Source organism: Palaemon carinicauda, chromosome 9 (assembly GCF_036898095.1).
Source record: "Palaemon carinicauda isolate YSFRI2023 chromosome 9, ASM3689809v2, whole genome shotgun sequence".
NCBI lineage: Eukaryota > Metazoa > Arthropoda > Malacostraca > Decapoda > Palaemonidae > Palaemon > Palaemon carinicauda.
The window spans coordinates 128,165,877-128,185,914 of record NC_090733.1 but is presented as its reverse complement, the minus strand read 5'-3'; the positions used below and the strand labels follow the sequence as shown (position 1 = coordinate 128,185,914).

The window sequence follows — 20,038 nt, the reverse complement described above, 5'->3', positions numbered from 1 at the left end:
TGTTTCTTTGCAGCCATAATGCTGTAGAAAATAATAAATAATATTGACATATGCCATTATCTTTTACTACAAATATTGTCTAGATATTTCTGTATACAATTTCTGCTACAGATATTGGTATTATCTTCTACTACAAAAATTGCCTATATACTTCTGCATACAATTTCTGCTACAGATATTGGTATTATCTTCTACTACAAAAATTGCCTATATACTTCTGCATACAATTTCTGCTACAAATATTGGCATTATCTTTTACTACAAAAATTGCCTATATATTTCTGTATACAATTTCTGCTACAGATATTGGCATTATCTTTTGCGACAAAAATTGACTAGACATTTCAGTACACAATTTCTACTACAAATATTGGCATTATCTTTTACTACAAAAATTGACTACATATTTCTGTATACAATTTCTGCTACAGATATTGGTATTATCTTCTACTACAAAAATTGCCTATATACTTCTGCATACAATTTCAGCTACAAATATTGGCATTATCTATTGCTAAAAAAATTGTCTAGACATTTCTGTACACAATTTCTGCTATAAATATTGGCATTATTTTCTTTTACTACAAAAATTGAGTAGACATTTCTGTACACAATTTCTGCTATAAATATTGGCATTACCTTTTGCGACAAAAATTGACTAGACATTTCTGTACACAATTTCTGCTATAAATATTGGCATTATTATCTTTTACTACAAAAATTGAGTAGACATTTCTATTAAAGGCGTACGTCGTACATGGAAAAAGATCAACATTATTTTACTCAAATTACGTTAGATAAGATTGTCGCTGCAAAACACAATACAATAGAAAAAAAATGCGTATCAGGTACATGATTCCAACACTAGTTCATTAAAATCATCAAAAGAATTTCCATAAAATTCCTGAAAGGTATTTCGTTATTACTCCCGTCCAACAAAATCTGGATCATCCATCTTACCTTTGTTCATTTACAAAATGGAGTCTAGCTAGTGAAAATACTAATTATTTACCACAATTTCAACTTCATCAGACTTACTCGTTACAAACTTCACCGATGAAGTATGTAGCTAAAGTATGCTGTACTTCAGAAATCATCATTAGGAAGTTTGGGAAATCAAGGGGAAGGCGTAAACAGGAACCTTGGGTAGTTATATGTCTTAACTAAATTCAATTGCGTATACGCTAGATCAAGAACGCAACTAAATAATACTTGAACACAAGTAGTCTTCAAGAGGACTACGGTGGGCATGGTACAAATGAAAGGACACAATAGAGAGAGAGAGAGAGAGGAGAGAGAGAGAGAGAGAGAGAGAGAGAGAGAGAGAGAGAGAGAGAGAGAGAGAGATGGGAAGCAGAGAGGGGGATAACCTTCCCAAGGGTAGATTGGGTGGGGTCACATCAAGGACCCTCTGTAGCGCCCTGAAGGACCTTCTTGTTCCCCTCGCAGGGCCCTCCTCTTCCCCTCCCCTCCTCTAGGCACTCTTCTCCTTCACTCTTAGAATAAACCCCCCCCCCCAAACCCAGAGATGAACCTTCAACCCCCTACCCAGAGCCCCCCTCCTCCTTCCTCTATCACGTCGAGCTACACCTCTGACTACCGACACCCACTCTTCTTTACGGTTCAACCCTTCACCTTCTGCGTCTTCTTCATTAAGAAGAGGATAAAAAAATTTGACTTAATGTTACATTTATCTAACAGACGATGAAATGCACATTCAAATGTCACATGTTAACACATTCAACCTAAAGAAAATAACATATCTTAAGAACGGTAATAATAACATAGATCTTTCATTTATAAGCTATAAAAAAGTGGAAAAGAAATGAGAAGATTTAATAAAAAAGAGGCCGGTTCACTCCTCACTCTTCATTAACAAGAGTATCACAATTTTTTACTTTCTTCCTACTGAAAAGTGATGCTTAATGTTACATTTATCTAACAGCCGATGAAATGCACATTCAAATGTCACAAGTTGAAACATTCAACCTATAGAAAGTAACATACACAAATATACATGCGTACGAACGCCAGCTAGTTTGAGAGATTCGAAGTTTCATAAAACACCATTATTCCTCACCACTCATCGCCTATGCAAATAGAGAACGTTCTAAGCTCCCAAGAGAACCTCTAACTACTGTACATAAACATTATCTCTGTGAGGGATTCATGAATTTCGTCCCTACCATCTCTCATATTAGAAAGAACACCTACTTCCCAATGGTTTAAAGGTTTAAAGGTCGCTCATGAATGGCAGAGGCAAGGGACAGTGACATTGCCCTAGAGACTGACTATATATTATATGAACAGCGCCCAAGCCTCCTCTCCATCCAAGCTAGGACCAGGCAGTGGCTGCTGATGACTCATCAGATAGACCTATAAGCTCCCCCAAACCCTCCAACCTTAGCTCACAAGGATGGTAAGGTTGCAGACACTAACTAGTCTGAGCGGGACTCGAACCCCCAACTGGCAAACACCAGGCAGAGACGTTACCAATCAGGCCACAGCAAAACATGTAGCAAAACTAAAGTTCCAGGACTACCATACCAATGCAGTGGAGAGAGTCAGTTCAAAGAACGGATGATTGAAGTAAATGTAACAGACAGCCTCTTTCATTGATGCAAACGTGAAAATATTTCAGAAAACGACATGAACAAAAATTCTGAATAGGATATCAAGAAATACGTAAAATAAACATTTTTGGCAAATAGAAACATTATAAAGATAAATGCTAAATAACATGGTAAGAAATACATAAACATTTTAGGCAAACAAACATTGAAGATGAATTCTGAATAACATATCAAGAAATACGTAAAAAAAAAAAAAAACATTTCGAGCAAACAAACATTGTAGATAAATTCTGAAAAACGCACGGAAAAAAATTGGGGCAAACAAAAACATTATTGAAGATAAATTCTGAATAACATATGTAGAAATACGTCATAAAAATATGTCAGGGAGAAAAAAAAAAAAAAAAAAAAAAACCTGAATAACAAATGTCAAAAACCACATTTTACGCAAGCATACATTTTTTTTATTCGCAAAACCTTAACATTTCCCCCCAAAACGATATCGACATGCCACTTAAGTGACCCGATAAAAAATGACAGTATATAACGTAATATCCTGCTGGGACTTACAAAACTTACAGCATCCGCATTCCTATCGTTAAGGTTCCAATGGCATTAAAATGTAATTGAACTATTTTATTATATATTTCAAAAGTTGCATAATACAGTATGTATAACATATATATATACATATATATATATATATAAATATATATATATATATATATATATATATATATATATGTTATATATGTTATATATATATGTATATATATATATATATATATATATATATATATATATATATATATATATATATATATATATATATATATATATATATAGTGCGTGTTTGTTTCTTCAAAAAGGTCCATAAACGAAACAAAGGAAATATAAATAAATCAGTATATTTCGACCAATACACATATGGCCCCCTTTTTTACTTAACACCCTGAAAAGGATCATATATAATTATTTATTTATATTTCCTTTGTTTCTATCATGGGCCTTTTTGAAGAAAAATGTTGAACTGTTCGATTACACTCATATATATATATATATATATATATATATATATATATATATATATATATATATATATATATACACACACACACAGTATATATACGTGTGTTTATATATATAATATATATATATATATATATATATATTATATATATATATATATATATATATTATATATATATATATATATATATATATATATATATATTATATATATATATATATATATATATATATATATATATATATATATATATATATTATATATATATATATATATATATATATATATATATATATATATATACACATATACACAGCATATATACGTGTGTATATGTATACTGTATATGTGGATACATACACACGTACGCTGTGTAGCACTATTGTAAAATCAGTCATAAAACATAAGCAGCTTTACAAAACAAGGAAAAAAAAAAGTGTCGAGGCAGAGATAAAATATGATATTTGTGTATCTTATTTCTAAACAGATCGATTTATAACAAAATTTACATTACTAAGAATAAACTAATGCCCAGACGAGTGTCGCATTCCTTCAACATCATAACACTATAACAACAATGAACGATAGCGCCCCCTGGAAGCATCATCCTCTAACACCACAGCATCCAAAGGAAAGAGATCTCCTTATAAAACCCAAAATACCTTTACTGTTAAAACAAACAAACTCAAAAGCAGGAGCTTCATCTGAAGTGCAGCGCACATCTCCCTACTAATACCCCCCCCCCCCCCATCCCCCGACCCCCCCAAAACATCTCCCACCACCTACTTCTAGCACTTGACTCCAACAGTCCTCCTCCTCACTCCAACTTCTCCTCCTCTGAGGGGCACGCACACTTATTATTCATCTTTTTTTTTTTCTTTTAAAGCCAAAAGAGTCAGTGAATAATGTAAAAGAAAATGAGGAACTACTTGAAAATGTAAAAGAAAAATGAGGAACTACTTGAAAATGTAAAAGAAAAATGAGGAACTACTTGAAAATGTAAAAATTTACCAAGCAGACGAACTTAACGAAATTCTCACAATGAACCAGTGAAGATCACTAAGGCCGAAAATTAATCTTTAAATTGTAATGTTGGCTTTTTAAATCATCCATAGCACTGAAGAATCGAAAGATTAGACACCCACTCCCGCAAAAAAATAAAAATATCCTTCATCTGCAACGGCTTTCAATCAATCAGTCATTATTGCCTAAATTACTTTTCACCAACGATTTTGAAAATGAACTAAGAAGCATTTAAAATTGAAAAATAATAATATAATGTTATGTTTTGATAGGCGTGTATTTGATTTGTTTGTATGTCTGAGTGTTTCGGATACCCATAACTCAAAAACTATTTGCCCGAATCTCATAAAAATTTAGTGGGATGATTGGCAATGATCCAAGGACGTTTTGATTACATTTTGGGAGTGATTGGGTCAAATTCAAAAGTCAAGGCTAAGGTCACGAAAAGATAAAACCATCTGTATGCCATATCGTGGTCAATTTTTATCTTATTTCCATGAAACTAGTGCAAAATATGCATAATTCAATTGCCGATCTAGTGATATACAACATGACATAGGCGAAGGTATGCGCTCTACCGAGTGGCCCTTCTATGCTCAATATTTTTTTAATGAGGGGCATTTGCACCGACTCGCATCGGTGCCCTTTTAGCTTGGAAAAGTGTCCTGCTATCTGATTGGTTAAAATTATCTTGTCCAACCAATCAGCGAACAGGAAACTTTCCCGAGCGAAACGGGCCCCCCCCCCCCCCTTCGGTGCAAATCTGTCTCACTAAAAAGAATTGAGTATAGTTAGTCCTGTCACATCAATTCAACAAGATACTGAACACAAGTCGCATTCTTGATATTTTTCAATAGTTGTTGTGATTAACGTTACCCCCATTATTTTCACTATAGTCCATTTCTTTTAGCGATGCATATTTGCACCGACTCGCAGCGGTGCCCTTTTAGCTCGGAAAAGTTTCCGGATCGCTGATTGGTTGGGCAAGATAATTCTAACCAATCAGCGATCAGGAAACTTTTCCGAGCTAAAAGGGCACCGCTGCGAGTCGGTGCAATTATGCATCGCAAAAAGAAATGGACTACAGTATGACCGTTACTAACTGTATCAATAGATACGTTGTTGTTTTCTTAATAGTCAGACCTGATCATCACGATGATGACAGGAAGTGCATTGAGTTGGTACATTAAAAAAAAAAAAAAAAAAAAAAACGACTTGGAAGTGTCGGGTATTTTCTTTACAATTTAAATTCTCTCACATTTTAATAGAGTACGTAGGATGTGGGGAAAAAATGACAATGGCTACTCTACATATAAATAGCTATATCTTCCTACAATATTCCACACTAGTAAAAATCGCAATCTTTTCACAAATTGTTCTAAAGCCTTATTGCTAGGTAAAATAGCTTACCTTTAATTTTACAAAATTATGATTATTATTATTATTATTATTATTACTAGCTTAGCTATAACTCTAGTTGGAAAAGCAGGATGCTATAAGCCCAAGTGTTCCAAGTGGGCAAAATAGCCCAGTGATGAAAGGAAATAAGGAAATAAATAAAATATATGAGCAGTAATAAATAATGAAAATAAAACATTTTAAGAAAAGAAACGAGAGTAAAACAGATCCTTCATAATAAGCTATAAAAAGACTCATATCAGCCTGCTCAACATAAAAATATTTGATGTAAGTTTGAACTTTTAAAGTTATACCTATGCAACTTAAATGCCAAAGTTAAGATTTTTTATACAAATAAATATATAAATACATATTATATACAGTATATATATATATATATATATATATATATATATATATACACAGACTCAAAACACAAAATAACATTAATAAATGAAACTCGAAGTTATGAAAGACCATACTATTTGGTATATTTTGGCACTAGTGCCAAAAATACTTTTACTATCTGAAGGATTTGCCAACGCTGGCATCAATAAAATTTACCAGGGGCAAAGACTTATTAAAAGAGAGAGAGAGAGAGAGAGAGAGAGAGAGAGAGAGAGAGAGAGAGAAAAAGGGGGGGGAGGTGGAAGAGGGAGGTAAACTAAACAAAACCAGAACCTATCAAAATGACCAAAAACTTGCTCCAAAAGGCAAAAGGTTTAGAAGCACCGAACTTGGAAAGAAATATTGTGTCCTCTTAAATCTATAGACACCATTGCTATCTCCCTTTCACACTGGTTCTATGTGCAATCCAAACGAACTTCATATCTTACACATTATTGTCAGGAGTGGAGAGGATAAAAAGCATGCTTAGGTTGGAGAGCCATGTAGGAGGACATAACGCAAGAGGGGAAAAATTAAAATAGCTAATAGAAGCTAAAGAAGTGCTATATAATAATGTACTACATTACACTTCGACCAACTGATATTCCTAACCTGGAAATGCACCCCTACGTATACATCAGGGGTGGCAAATGCATTATAACGATTCCATTACAAATAGATTTAAAAGGCTTTACTAATAATTCTTTGTAGAAATTGAAGTTAAAAATTCATAGGTTGCAACTACTATTAAAGTTACATTTGCGATAAGTAACGGGATGTTTTCCTTAATGAGATGTAAGTAATAAATTGTTCAAATTGTCACAGAACTCATTTTTTCATTTTTGTTCAATAATACTTAGTTTTTCATCTTCCTTGAATTTAAAGAGTAAACTTTCTTTAGAAACCTTTGTGCCAGAAGTCAAATCTTGAGTGCATACTACTGTAATGGAGCTTGCAACGTCCCTTTAGCCATAACTACGTGGCTGTGTATTTAGACCTTCCATTTCAAAAGGACAGTTTTAATGCCCTAGAGACTGACCATATTGTAATGGCTGCAGATGACTCAGCAGGTAGACATATAGGCTCCCCCAATCCCACTTCCTTAGCTCACAAGGATGGTGAGGTTGCAGACACTTCAAAAAAACTATCAAGCTTGAGCAGAACTCCAACCCCTATCCAGCTGATTGCCACCAGGCAAGGACGTTTTCGATAAGCAACCAGAACCCTACTTTATTCTCTTGAGTTCCCTTTTAGATAGCAATTTTAAACTTTATAACACTCATTGTTTTCCCTCAATTAAAAAATCATTCAAATGGACAGTTTCTAGCAAAATGACTTTATTGTATGCTGGAAGCTCAAATGAAAGTATAATGAAACAATAAAGCACTTTGTACTGCTGGCAGAGATCAATCCGTCAGAAATTGCCAAAATTGAGTATAAAAAAAAAAAGCATCAGTGTTAACCTAATATTTCTCAAAAATTTCAAATTTGAGATTTCTTCAAAGGTAGAAACGAATAAGAAGAAAAAACCAAGGTATATATAGACCGTTTTGGTAATCGGCATATTTGGTTAACATCAATTGCATTTTGAAAATGTAATGAATGTAATACAGTAATGTATTTTTTGTTCTGCTATACTTATTCTTATTTTAACCTCGTCACGTTTGATTTTAGTATATTTACAAAACAGCTAACTGTACTAATCTAAAGAGAAGGCTTATTACTTAATAGATCATCTTTATTTTTCAAGTTTTTCACTTCTCATGCATCTTGGTATTATTAAAAGCAGTTATCATTGCCGTATACATTTATAAACAGACCAGATTTCGAATGTTTTACTAGTATGATCTGCCCATACATAACAATAAATTACCTCATTAAATTTGGACACTGTGGGCTTGATATTGAATAGATCGAGCATTGAAAAGTAAAAAAAATCATTAGTCTTATTGATATTATCAGGCTCAACATACTTCTACTGTATTGCCAAGGAGGATATCACCAGCCATATAGCTGTTTTCTCCTTGGTTGGCCCTGTTCCATGATTGGCCTAAAAAAAAGATCCAGGGGAAATGTTCAGAACTGGCAGGAGTAGCCACTTGGTACTTATTTGAGCAATGCCAATGGGGCAATTCCCAGCCCAGAACCTCCTAACACACCATCTCATACTGCACTTGCTGCCCTAACTCACTGATCAAGGGAGGGACTGATAGCTTTAATGCATTTCTCTTCCCATCTTTCTTTGAAGTGTTTGGGGGAAAAGCCAACTTCTCATACTCTTATTTCCTTTTCTGAAGTCTCAAAGGGGAAGAACTACACTCGCCTCACCTTGTAAATAGCTATTCTGATAATCTTTAAGTGGTTGTAAAGAACAAAGAGCCTTTCAAATGACTTAAACTCATGGAGAACTTAAAATGTCTATAGAAAACACTAACTCAGAGATGTGGCTCAATTAAAATCAGTCTCAAATATATGAAAAGATTAATTGATTTTCTGGGGGGAAGAAATTACTATGAATTCAAAGAAAGCTTAAATTACCATTAAAGTTATCATTGAGGAATTAAAATATTACAGTATTAGCTAATATGAAGTTCCACCTAATCAATCGCCAGATTAAAATCATTCCATATTCTGACCACAAGTGGAATCAAAATTTCTAGAATACTGTGTATAGAGTCTTATGATGGAGAAGGCAAGACGTAGAATTAACTGTATACCTAGCAATACATACTAAATGGCAGTCTGGGAAGATCTCAATGCAAAAGCATTATAAGAATTATGAAAGATCTTGAGCAACATGCAGAAAAAACTAACTGGACGATTGTTCCAGATTTATATCTGGAACATGGATAAAAATTTAAAGATACCATCAGTTTTTGATCCAAGGTATCAAAATAAGACAAGCTGAAGACTAGACAGAAGTACAATACTCAAAACATGGCAGATTTAAAGAAAAAAATTATCCTGTCACAGTTTTGCCCCAAAATTAACATGAAAGATAAATGCGCAAATGCAGTGCTCGAGATATGCTACACTACTATCTATTGGTTTAAAGGTTTCCTCCTATTATTATTATCGACTCAAAATGACTTGTGCAACTGAAAATGAAAAACAGTATTTTACTCTTAAAGTAAATTTCCAACCAAAGAAAAGCCATAAGAAATAAAAGAATTCAACCACTTCCTATGTCGAGCAAAGAGGCCTTTCTATCATCTTGTATCTTAAACATAAGGGTAAGAAAACAATCTAAGATCACATCATAGAAGTCTAGATTCTGATAGAAGGAAAACAAAAGTGATGTCTGGCACAAACATTTGTAGCTTGAACCTTGAAAATATCCAATATTTTTTTTTTTTTTAATAAAGACAACCGATTTCTAAACTAATAAGTTATTTTATTTGCAAGTTACCAAGAAGACGTTCTGCTGTACTAGTTGAAGAAATGGTAATATTATTACATTGGATAAATGTGTTTGTGGAAGCTCTATCCTAGCCGAGGCTTATCATCTAGTCATTATTTTATCACAAAAACAGCACCGTAATGGAGGCGAATGTACGAGTATTGTTATTATTACTACTTGCTAAGCTACAACCCTAGTTGGAAAAGCAGGAAGCTAAAGTCTAGGGGCTTCCCCAAGTCCATACTGTCTAAAGATTAGGTAAAATGCCTAAATAGCTATGATGAAGGTAATCATGATTCCCCCTACATTGGATTTTGGCCTTCGAAAAAAACCCTGATGCATGTGGCGCTTTCTTACAATTTCCAAAGATGTGCAGATATCTGTTTATTGAAGTCAGGGGCATTTTATGAATGACTATTTTATTGATCATAATAACAAGACCCTAGTTTTCAAACTTAAATAGATTAAAGTGTGTTTTATTAACATCCTTAATGTATTTTTGAGTAATAGATAGCATAGAGTTGTTGTTGATTGTCATCATAGGACCATAAACATACAATGAATAGTAGTCCTCAGGATAAGACAATGCTAGACAGTATTCTAAGTTATATTACAACTGTGTTCAGATTGCAGAACAATCTTCTAAACAGGCAGTTGATTTGGTGGAACTTGAGAATTTAAAGCTCGTTGCAAATAATTTTGTTGAAAAGACTGACATATCTTGCTTCATAATTTATATATGAATGATATGTTTTAACATTACTGATCTTGACACACAGTTCTATGTTTTCTCTTGTATTTTTTAAATGGAGTGGTATTAATTTTAAAAACCACCATCACTTATTCCTTCAGTAGAAGTGGTTATCCTGGAGGATTAGTTTGGGTATATGGCCATTTTTTGTCATGTAGTACTGAACATATTGTTCTATCATTATTGCTAAGTGTGTTTTAGGGTATGATGAAACCTTTTTGATTTCTAAAATTCTTAGCTCTAAATATTGACTAAAATCCATTATTATTGGGATTATGATATTCATGAACATGGCAATATTAGAGACTTGAAGTTGCCTCCTGCCAGAATGATATTCCATTATGTTAAAAAATTTTTGAAACGGGTATATTACCAGGCCTAGAGGGATAGCGAGGCATTTTAGGAACGAATACCCTGCTTATTATCAGTTTGTTATTATTACTAGTCAAGCAACAATCCTGGTGGAAAAGCAATATGCTACAAGGCCAAGGGCTCCAATAGGGAAAGCAACCCAGTTACGAAAGGAAATAAGGAAAAAGGAAATAAACTAGTGTTTTGAATAAAGTTAGAATATTTCAAGAACCATAACAACATCAAGAGATCAACTTATTCAACAGAAAAGCATTTGAAAAAGTTTAGCGCTCGTTAGACTGGGGTTCTAATCACGTTTAAATTCTTTAGTTTCTTTAGTGTATGCAACCCCACCATCCTTGTGAGGTAAGGAAGGGAGGTTTGGGAGAGCCTATAGCTCTACATGCCGAGTCATCAGCAGTCATTGCCTGGCCTTTCCTCTCCCTGGTCCTAGAGCTTAGGTGTGGATCCTATATATAAACGGTCAGTCTCTAGGGCACTGTCCTGCTAGCTAGAGGAATGTCACTGTCCCTTGCCTCTGCCATTCACGAGAAGCCTTTAAACGTTAATAGGTTCAAAATACTATACAGTTTGTATCAAATTCTACACATTAATTTCAACAGCATATGACTCGATTTTCTATGCCCTATACTATGAACCTCTAAACCTTCTAATATTGTTGGGGGTTAGCCTCTTCACCTTTTATTAGCCGTAATTGGTACAGTACATCATTATTACCAAATTTGTCTGCAGAAGAATCTAACAAACTACTACAGCATATTATCATGTCTCGTAGCAAAAAGACTACTTAGTATTAGAACTAATTTCATTTGACTACCTGACATTGTGACTAATTTTATTCAAGGTACCTTGACAAGGACTCGACGTTCGTAAAGTGAGACACGATGTGTTTCGTATTGTGTTTGCAATGGTAAATTCAAAATGAACCTAAGTCTTCAGTACCTCTCACTACTTACATTCTCACTTAAATTCTCCATGAACAATACTAGGATAATCATCTCCCATTAATACGGTATACTGTATTTAGCAGCATTTCATTTTTTATATTTTTAGTATTCTACAAAAGGTTTACCAACAGCTAATATCATGGTAGATTTATTTTAGTCTTGAATAGTAGATATGAAAGACACCTTCACCTAGCAAGCCAAAACATTGGTGCTATTCCTAAAATTTATAAAACATTTAACCGAATCTTAAATCTTGCGTCATATTCAAGACCAAGAATTCCTCATCTTTAAATAAAACTGTGCTTATTCATCTTAAATATTATGCATTTTCCTTACTTCGAATTTTTCTTTATTTTTATTCAGATCAATTTCCTACAACAATAATTCATTGTTAAGTACAATGCATTCACTTGTTCAGGAAGCTTCCAAGTTTCTTTTCTCTTACAAAAAACTAATTTTGTGTCTGTCCCACAAGTAAAACTAACTCGCCACATTGAGGAGCATCAGTACCTGCTCTCAGCCTTATACCACAATACTTTTCTTCAACTAGATGTAAGACTGAAGACTAGTCGTTTGTTAGTCATTCATGACCCTTATTTTGGGTTTAATGCCTGAACACAAGTTCCCAACCTTCAAGATGGTCATTCCAAGAGGTTTCTCCGACAAGATGTTATAAACAGAAACAACGCATAAAACTTCTGTACACAACTTTCACGATGATATTCCTTCCAAGATTTCTATTACAGATCCTAATGATTTTATTATTTACCCAACAATTTGAAGAATATTTCCAAACTTACCTGATTGTCAGTGGTGAAGCTTTGTGGTTGAGGTCCCCCGGGTCCAGGTAATAACGTTGGCGAGTCCATTGGCATGCTAGCGGCCATGCTGTTGTAGTCTGGTCCTGCAGGCGATGAAAATGGGCCACCCATACCCGGATCTAAGATTCCAGCATGACCACCTATCCCTCCAACTGCACCTCCTCCTTCAAAGTTGGGATCTAAGGGTCCCAGAACTGGCGCTCCTGGTCCCATGACAACTCCACCGCCACCAGTAGTGTCGGGCACCATACCATTTTTATTCAAGTCTTCTTCAGATGGTGATCCTTGTCTGCTCCCAGGTGTTCGACTGTGAGATGATTGCAACACACTGCTTTCATTAAGTAATTCTATACAGTCACAGCAGATATGAGTATTAAAAGTTTTGCTACAAAATACCTAAACTAACTTACACAACTATCAAACTATTTAATAAACCCAACTTAGTCAATGTCGAGAGAGAGAGAGAGAGAGAGAGAGAGAGAGAGAGAGAGAGAGAGAGAGAGAGAGAGAGAGAGAGAGAGAGAGAGAGAAACAATATTAAGGCATAATGTATTATGAAACTAAAAAACTAATTTCATAAAGCCTCGGCCCTGATCGTTTAAATACTGTAACAGGGTAACAAAATTTTCAAGGTGAAAATAGAAAGTACAAAAACTCAAAATACAGTAAGCCCCAAGCAAAATTAGTCAGTCAACTCTCTATATTACAGTAAGCTCTGATTGTCTTCCAGTCTGAGTCTAGCTGAAGCACTGTAATAACAAATACTGAAATACTTTCAGTGACTAGTCCAACTACTGAGCATCATTTCAAAATGGGGCTTAAAAATTGATTTTGAAGAATTTATTCCTACACTACAACTTTTCTATCTGACTTAGAAAACAAACATTGCTTGAAAGTTAAATTCTTGTAATGTATCTAGAATAATAAATGTATAAACCAGTAATGCTAATTGCCATCATTATAGTCATTAAAACTGTTTCACACTTCATCATATTACTAATAAACTTGCCCAAAAGGAAATGTTCTTGACCCTATCAACTTTTACCCTCATCAACTCACGTCTGTCCCATTTCTAGGTGCCAACCCTCTTGCGTCATGGTAATTTTGCTGAGTGGTCCGTGTATATTTACTTCTTTAAGACAGGAAGCTGTATATAGCTGTTTACTTTAGTAGGTTCAAATATGAAAAAAAGCAAAAACAGAAAGTATAGATAAAAGTTCAAGTTAACTGTTCAACATTATTATTATTATTATTATCAAAAAAGGTTTACCTAGACCAGAGTTAGCATTCTCAATTCTTACGGGACTGATAACAAATCCTAGATTTCATTAGAAAATAATTAGCAAATGTAGATGTGTAAACCTTTTTTTACAATATACAGAACAGTCAACTCATGAAAAATTATACAAGATTATTGTTATTCCTGACAGTTATTTGTAAAAAATGATGAAACATTCTTTCTTATTGGCTCACCAAAAAATTTCCTATGGTATGAAAATCAATTCAGTCTCACTACAATGATAAATAGCTGTAATTTTCATGTTACTCAAAAAAGGGAAACCTCTCTCTTTAGCAAGTCATTTTCCCCAATTTGGGGGGGGAGGGGGTAGCCGGCATCAAACAAATGAACAAAAGGGGACCTTTCCTCTCTACGCTCTCCCCACCTTGACGTGGGATTCAGCAGTTTGGCTGGTACTGCTAGGACGCCACAGCCAACCCTCCTCCGTTATCCCAAAATAAAGCTTCATAAGCGGAATCCACTACTGCTGCTACATCCGCAGTCACCGAGGCGACCGAAGGAAGCAGCAGGGCCTACCGGAACTGCGTCACAATCTCTCCCCTTTCATCCCCATTTCTAGCACGCTCTCTTGCCTCTCTCACATCTATCCTCCTACCATCCAGAGCTTTCTTCACTCCATCCATCAACCCAAACCTTGGCCTTCCTCTTGTACTTGAAAAATTTTAATTATGGATTCCTTTTTCCATATGATAAGGAGGCTGATTATCTAGTCATTATTTTATCACAAAAGCAGCACCATCATGGAGGCGAATGTATGAGTATTATTAATATAATTACTATTATTATTACTTGCTAAGCTACAACCCTAGTTGGAAAAGCAGGATGCCAAAGTCCAGGGGCTCTAACAGGGAAAATAGCCCACTAAGGAAAGGAAACGGAAGGAAAAACGACCTTAACCTAACGAAGCCAGAGGACGAGAAATAAGATAGAATAGGTGCCCGAGTGTGCCCTCAAGTATGCCCATACTTATTGACTGTAAAAGTCCCCCTTTTCACTCATGCTCCAATACCCTTTCCTATTTAAAATCGGCACCCACTGTTTAATTTTATGGGGTTCACAATGGTGAGCTTGTATAAGGCCCTAAGACACTATTAACCTCAAAGTCCTGATCCTCATAATAAATGTTCAAGGAAATTTTTCTATTTTACCCATTTCTTGAGTTTGTTGAATATAATATTGATAGCATTGTTGAGATGCTTTCTTGTTCAGCTAACCTAATCTTTTGTGTTAATACTGTATTGTGCTTCTATTTCTTTTTTTTTTTTACTTTACAACCTTATATTAATTACTGAAAATAGTATTCATGTCACATAAGCAGACAAACTTTCATCAAATACAAAGATTTTCACGTAACAGACGAGTATCTATTTTAATACATACATATAACAAGGCCCTTGCCCCAATTTTTGGGGGTAGCCAACATCAAACAAATGAAACAGAAAAGGGGACCTCTCCTCTCTACGTTCCTCCCAGTCTGTAATGTAATGATATTTTATAAAGAATAGATCTACCATTTGATGCATAAAACCATTATAGGAATCTTACATCAGAAATAGCATGTCAAGTCACCAGAATAGCTAAGGTGAAATTCAGAAAAATATTGCAGTTAGGCGAGATTTAAAAGAAAAGATAAACAGTTGGAAAACCATGCAACTGGGAGGAAAATGATGTACAGTAATATTGTTATAATTACAGATTAAAGTGGTCAAAACTTCAACGGAATGCTACATTTCAAAATTAATGTTCATGTAATTCGGCATTATATAAAACCACACATAGGAAAGGGCTTATATATAAGCATTCTCAGACTATTTACAACCAAGATTATAAATTAACAATATTTCTGTTCCTAAAGAAAAATTTCATGGTTAAGTTTAGGAGGAGGTTCTAAGGATATTCTACTTACTGGAAAAAAAAAAAAAAAATTCTACGGTCTGTAAAGTAGAGCTTTAATAATGGAAACATTGATCACTAATTTTATATTATTGTATTTTCGTTATTTCATACTAGTTATCCGAGGCCACCCGGTCACCTTTTTGATGCCAAGTTTGTACAACACACACTTGAGATGTTAAGGTAACACCTAATGAAGCTGGACAGTAATTAGGTAGATCAGACCACAGCAAACCAAATAACAGACAATCAATGTTACAGGACAAAGGGATACCACTAAAAATCTTTAGTATACTTTATATTATGCTGCACAAATCTCAATATAGGTATTAAGCCCTACAAGATTCCTATTTCACAAATTGTAAACCTTTCTAAAATTGTTTTAAAAAATTTCCTTCACATAAATTTTCATTAGACCACAGTTTGCTTACTCTTAGTTGTCATTTCGGTGTCATTCACCATTTGAGATTTAATTCTACCATGATGGACATTTTTCTATGAAAACATGCACAAAAACAGAAATGGAATTCTCCTTAACTACTGGTGTAGTTTTATTTTGTAACAAATATATACACCCATTAAACAATAATTATGTTCAATGCCTAGAGTTCTATAGTGCAACACAAGTATATATACTATCCAGATATCTAGTCCCTAGACCTTTGCTCTCGAGACAAAATTTGGTGAAGAAATTAACCCCAAGGCCAATGGGACATTTCCAGCTAGTGTATTCAAATATTCCTTATCTCTTCCGCAACAATTCTTCAACCGAAAGGAGCTCTTCCTGACATTGAACTCAACTGTACATTTCCTTGCAATATAATCTAAATGCATCAAATATCGATTGTCTCTGTATGAACATTCGGATTCTTTTTGTACCTACTGTTAAAGATTTCTCATACTTTTTCTTTGTATTCAAATCTCAGACGGTATCTTCTACTGTATCTTCTACTATGTAATAGAGAGTATAAGCAGTCAACTAAGTCAGATCTTTTCTTTCATAAGGCTCAATACCAAAAAGTCAGGATGCCAGAAAACCTCATATCAATCAATCAATACCAAACAGTATTCTAGTTTTTTTCCGGCAGTACACAAATTGTGGATTAGTCTTGCCAATCAAATAGTTGAATCAGCGGAACTTCATAGTTCAAACTTAGTACAAATACTTTTCTGTTGAGCAGGCCAACAAATCAAGATTTATTAATGTAATCAGATCAACATTGCTATGTATCATATACTCCATTTTACAGTTACTCTTTCATAGTTTATTCATTGCTTTTCCACTTCCTTTATCTTCTTTCTCTAGTTCAACAACATATGATTTAGTGTTAACACAAGTAAACTGCATCGCAGAGAAAAAAAAAGAGAATGACTTGTTGGAAAGACCTTAGTATCATTCTCTCTCTTTTTCAGTCTTCTGAAACACCACCGTGAGATATATTTCTTATTAAAACACTAAGGTAAAAAATATAAGGCAGTTCCTTAATTCTAAAAGCAACTGTTATTTGGGGTACCCTTAAAGTACAAGTATAAATCACTTGCCGGAAAAAAAAATTCTACCATGTAAATAACTCTTCCTCTACTGAGAGAAAGAAATGAATGTCTAGAATCTGGGCCCCTAAGGTCAATCGGCACTGATGTTTAACTTCTCATTTACCTTTACTGTTACTGCTCAAATACATACATACATATACAAGGCACTTCCCCCAAATTTGGGGGTAGCCGACATCAAACAAATAAAACAAAAAAGGGGACCTCTCCTCCCTACGTTCCTCCCAGCCTGACAAGGGACTCAACCGAGTTCGGCTGGTACTGCTAGGGTGCCACAGCCCACCCTCCCCCGTTATCCACCACAGATGAAGCTTCATAACGCAGAATCCCCTACTGCTGCTACCTCCGCGAACATTTAAGGCACCGGAGGAAGCAGCAGGGCCTACCGGATCTATGTCACAATCGCTCGCCATTCACTATTATTTCAAGCACGCTCTCTTGCCTCTCTCACATCTATCCTCCTATCACCCAGAGCTTTCTTCACTCCATCCATCCACCTAGACCTTGGCCTTTCTCTTGTACTTATCCCATCAACTCTTGCATTCATCTTAACATGGCCAAACCACCTCAACACATTCATATCCACTCTAGCTGCTAACTCATTTCTTACAACCGTTCTCAATTTTCCACAATGGGTTGCATTCACTATTGAAGCCCTGGGGATTGTAGCATCTTGCGTTTATAACTAGTGTTTAAGTCTGGCTACTAATAATATAGATGCAATTCAAATGTTTAAAGGTCACTCATAAATGGCAAAGGCAAAGGACAGTGACAATGACCTGAGACTGACCATAAATGCACATGATCAGCACCCAAGGCCCCTTTTCATCAAGCTAGAACCAGGCAATAGCTGGTAAGATTGCAGACACTAGAAGATCCTATCGAGGCTACTAAAACCTTAATGATCTTTGATATTTATCAAATTAAAACAGGTTAAATCTATGAAGAAAGAGGCCAGTCCCTCACCCCGAGTTAGGGACTGGAGGTCATAAATACTGGAAGATGCTTGAAAGCTAAAGGAAAATGCAGGGATCCCTACAACCAGATTTATAACAAAATTCTCAATACGACCTCCTCAATCTGTTCTACAGATATATCCAAGATTTAATGTTGAATCAGGTTTGGATTTTTTTTCTATGTTACCGTTCCAACTCCTACATTATTTTACTTCATAGTACAGCAATACCTCTTAGATTGTTTCTGAAAGGGTGCGGCTTAAAAATGTAACTTTCTTTGTCAGCTCATTACTATTATTATCATTATTATTATTTTTTGCCAAGCTATAACCCTAGTTGGAAAAGCAAGATGCTATAAACCCAAGGGCTCCAACAAAGAAAAATAGTCTAATGAGGAAAGGAAACAAGGAAATAGATAAACGAAGTAGTAATGAAAAATTAAAATAATACTAAAAAACATTAACATTAAAACAGATAATTCACATATAGACTATAAAAAGACTTATGTCAGCCTGTTTAACAAACCATTTGCTGCAAGTTTGAACTTTTGAAGTTCTACTGATTCAACTACCAGATAAGATCATTCCACAACTTGGTCACAGCTGGAATAAAACTTCTAGAATACTGTGTAGTACTGAGCCTCATGATGGAAAAGGCCTGACTATTAGAATTAACTGCATGCCTAGTATTACGAAAAGGATGGAACTGTCCAGGAAGATCTGAATGTAAAGGATGGTCAGAATCATGAAAAATCTTATGCAACGTGCATTAAGAACTAATTGAACGATGGGGCCAAAGATTAATATCTAGATCAGGAATAAGAAATTTAATAGACAGTAAGTTCCTGACTAACAAATTAAGATGAGAATCAGCAGCTGAAGACCAGACGGGAAAACAATACCCAAAACAAGGTAGAATGAAAGAATTAAAATATGTTTTCAGAATACTGTAGATTGATCACCGAAAATCTTAAGACTTTCTCAATAAGCCAATTTTTTGTGCAAGTGAAGAAGAGACAGAACTAATGTGTTTCTCAAAAGTAAATTTATCGTCGAGAATCACACCTAAAATCTCAAGTCATTAAAAGTTAGAGAAACATTATTATCAGTGCTGAGATCCAGATGCTCAGGAGCCACTGTCCTAGACCTACTTACAATTGTACTTTGAGTTTTGTTATTATTATTATTACTATCCAAGCTACAACCCTAGTTGGAAAAGCAAGATGCTATAAGCCCAGGGGCTCCAACAGGGAAAAATAGCCTAGTGAGGAAAGGAAATAAGGAAATAAATAAATGAAGAGAACAAATTAATAAATCATTCTAAAAAAATAACAATGTCAAAACAGACATGTCATATATAAACTATTAACAACAACAAAAACAATTATGTCATAAATAAACTATAAAAAGACTCATGTCCGCCTGGTCAACAAAAAAGCATTTGCTCCAACTTTGAACTTTTGAAGTTCTACTGATTCAACTACTCGATTAGGAGGATTCAACTTCATACCCAATAATGTGCACGATACATTAGTTTACTCCTGTCCTGCACTTTACAGAGCCTGTATCTTTAAGGAATCAATGGTATAGGAGTCTTTTGGTTGCATTGGGTTCACCTTTTAAAATTTAAAACCAAT

General features: G+C 34.7%; 1 protein-coding gene across 14 annotated transcripts in view; it reads right to left on the bottom strand.

The window, feature by feature from the left end:
- Positions 1–20,038, bottom strand: part of LOC137647139 (pumilio homolog 2-like) — a 464,002-nt gene that overhangs the window by 104,797 nt on the left and 339,167 nt on the right. For 9 of the 14 annotated variants that reach the window (XM_068380394.1, XM_068380405.1, XM_068380397.1 and 6 more), the window contains 2 exons: positions 13,762–13,866; positions 12,682–13,030 (listed from right to left, as the gene is read on the bottom strand). In XM_068380394.1, coding sequence (XP_068236495.1) covers positions 12,682–13,030; positions 13,762–13,866 — 454 coding nt within the window. The remainder of the gene's footprint in view (positions 1–12,681; positions 13,031–13,761; positions 13,867–20,038) is intronic. The other 5 variants (XM_068380401.1, XM_068380402.1, XM_068380403.1 and 2 more) reach the window with 3 other exon arrangements.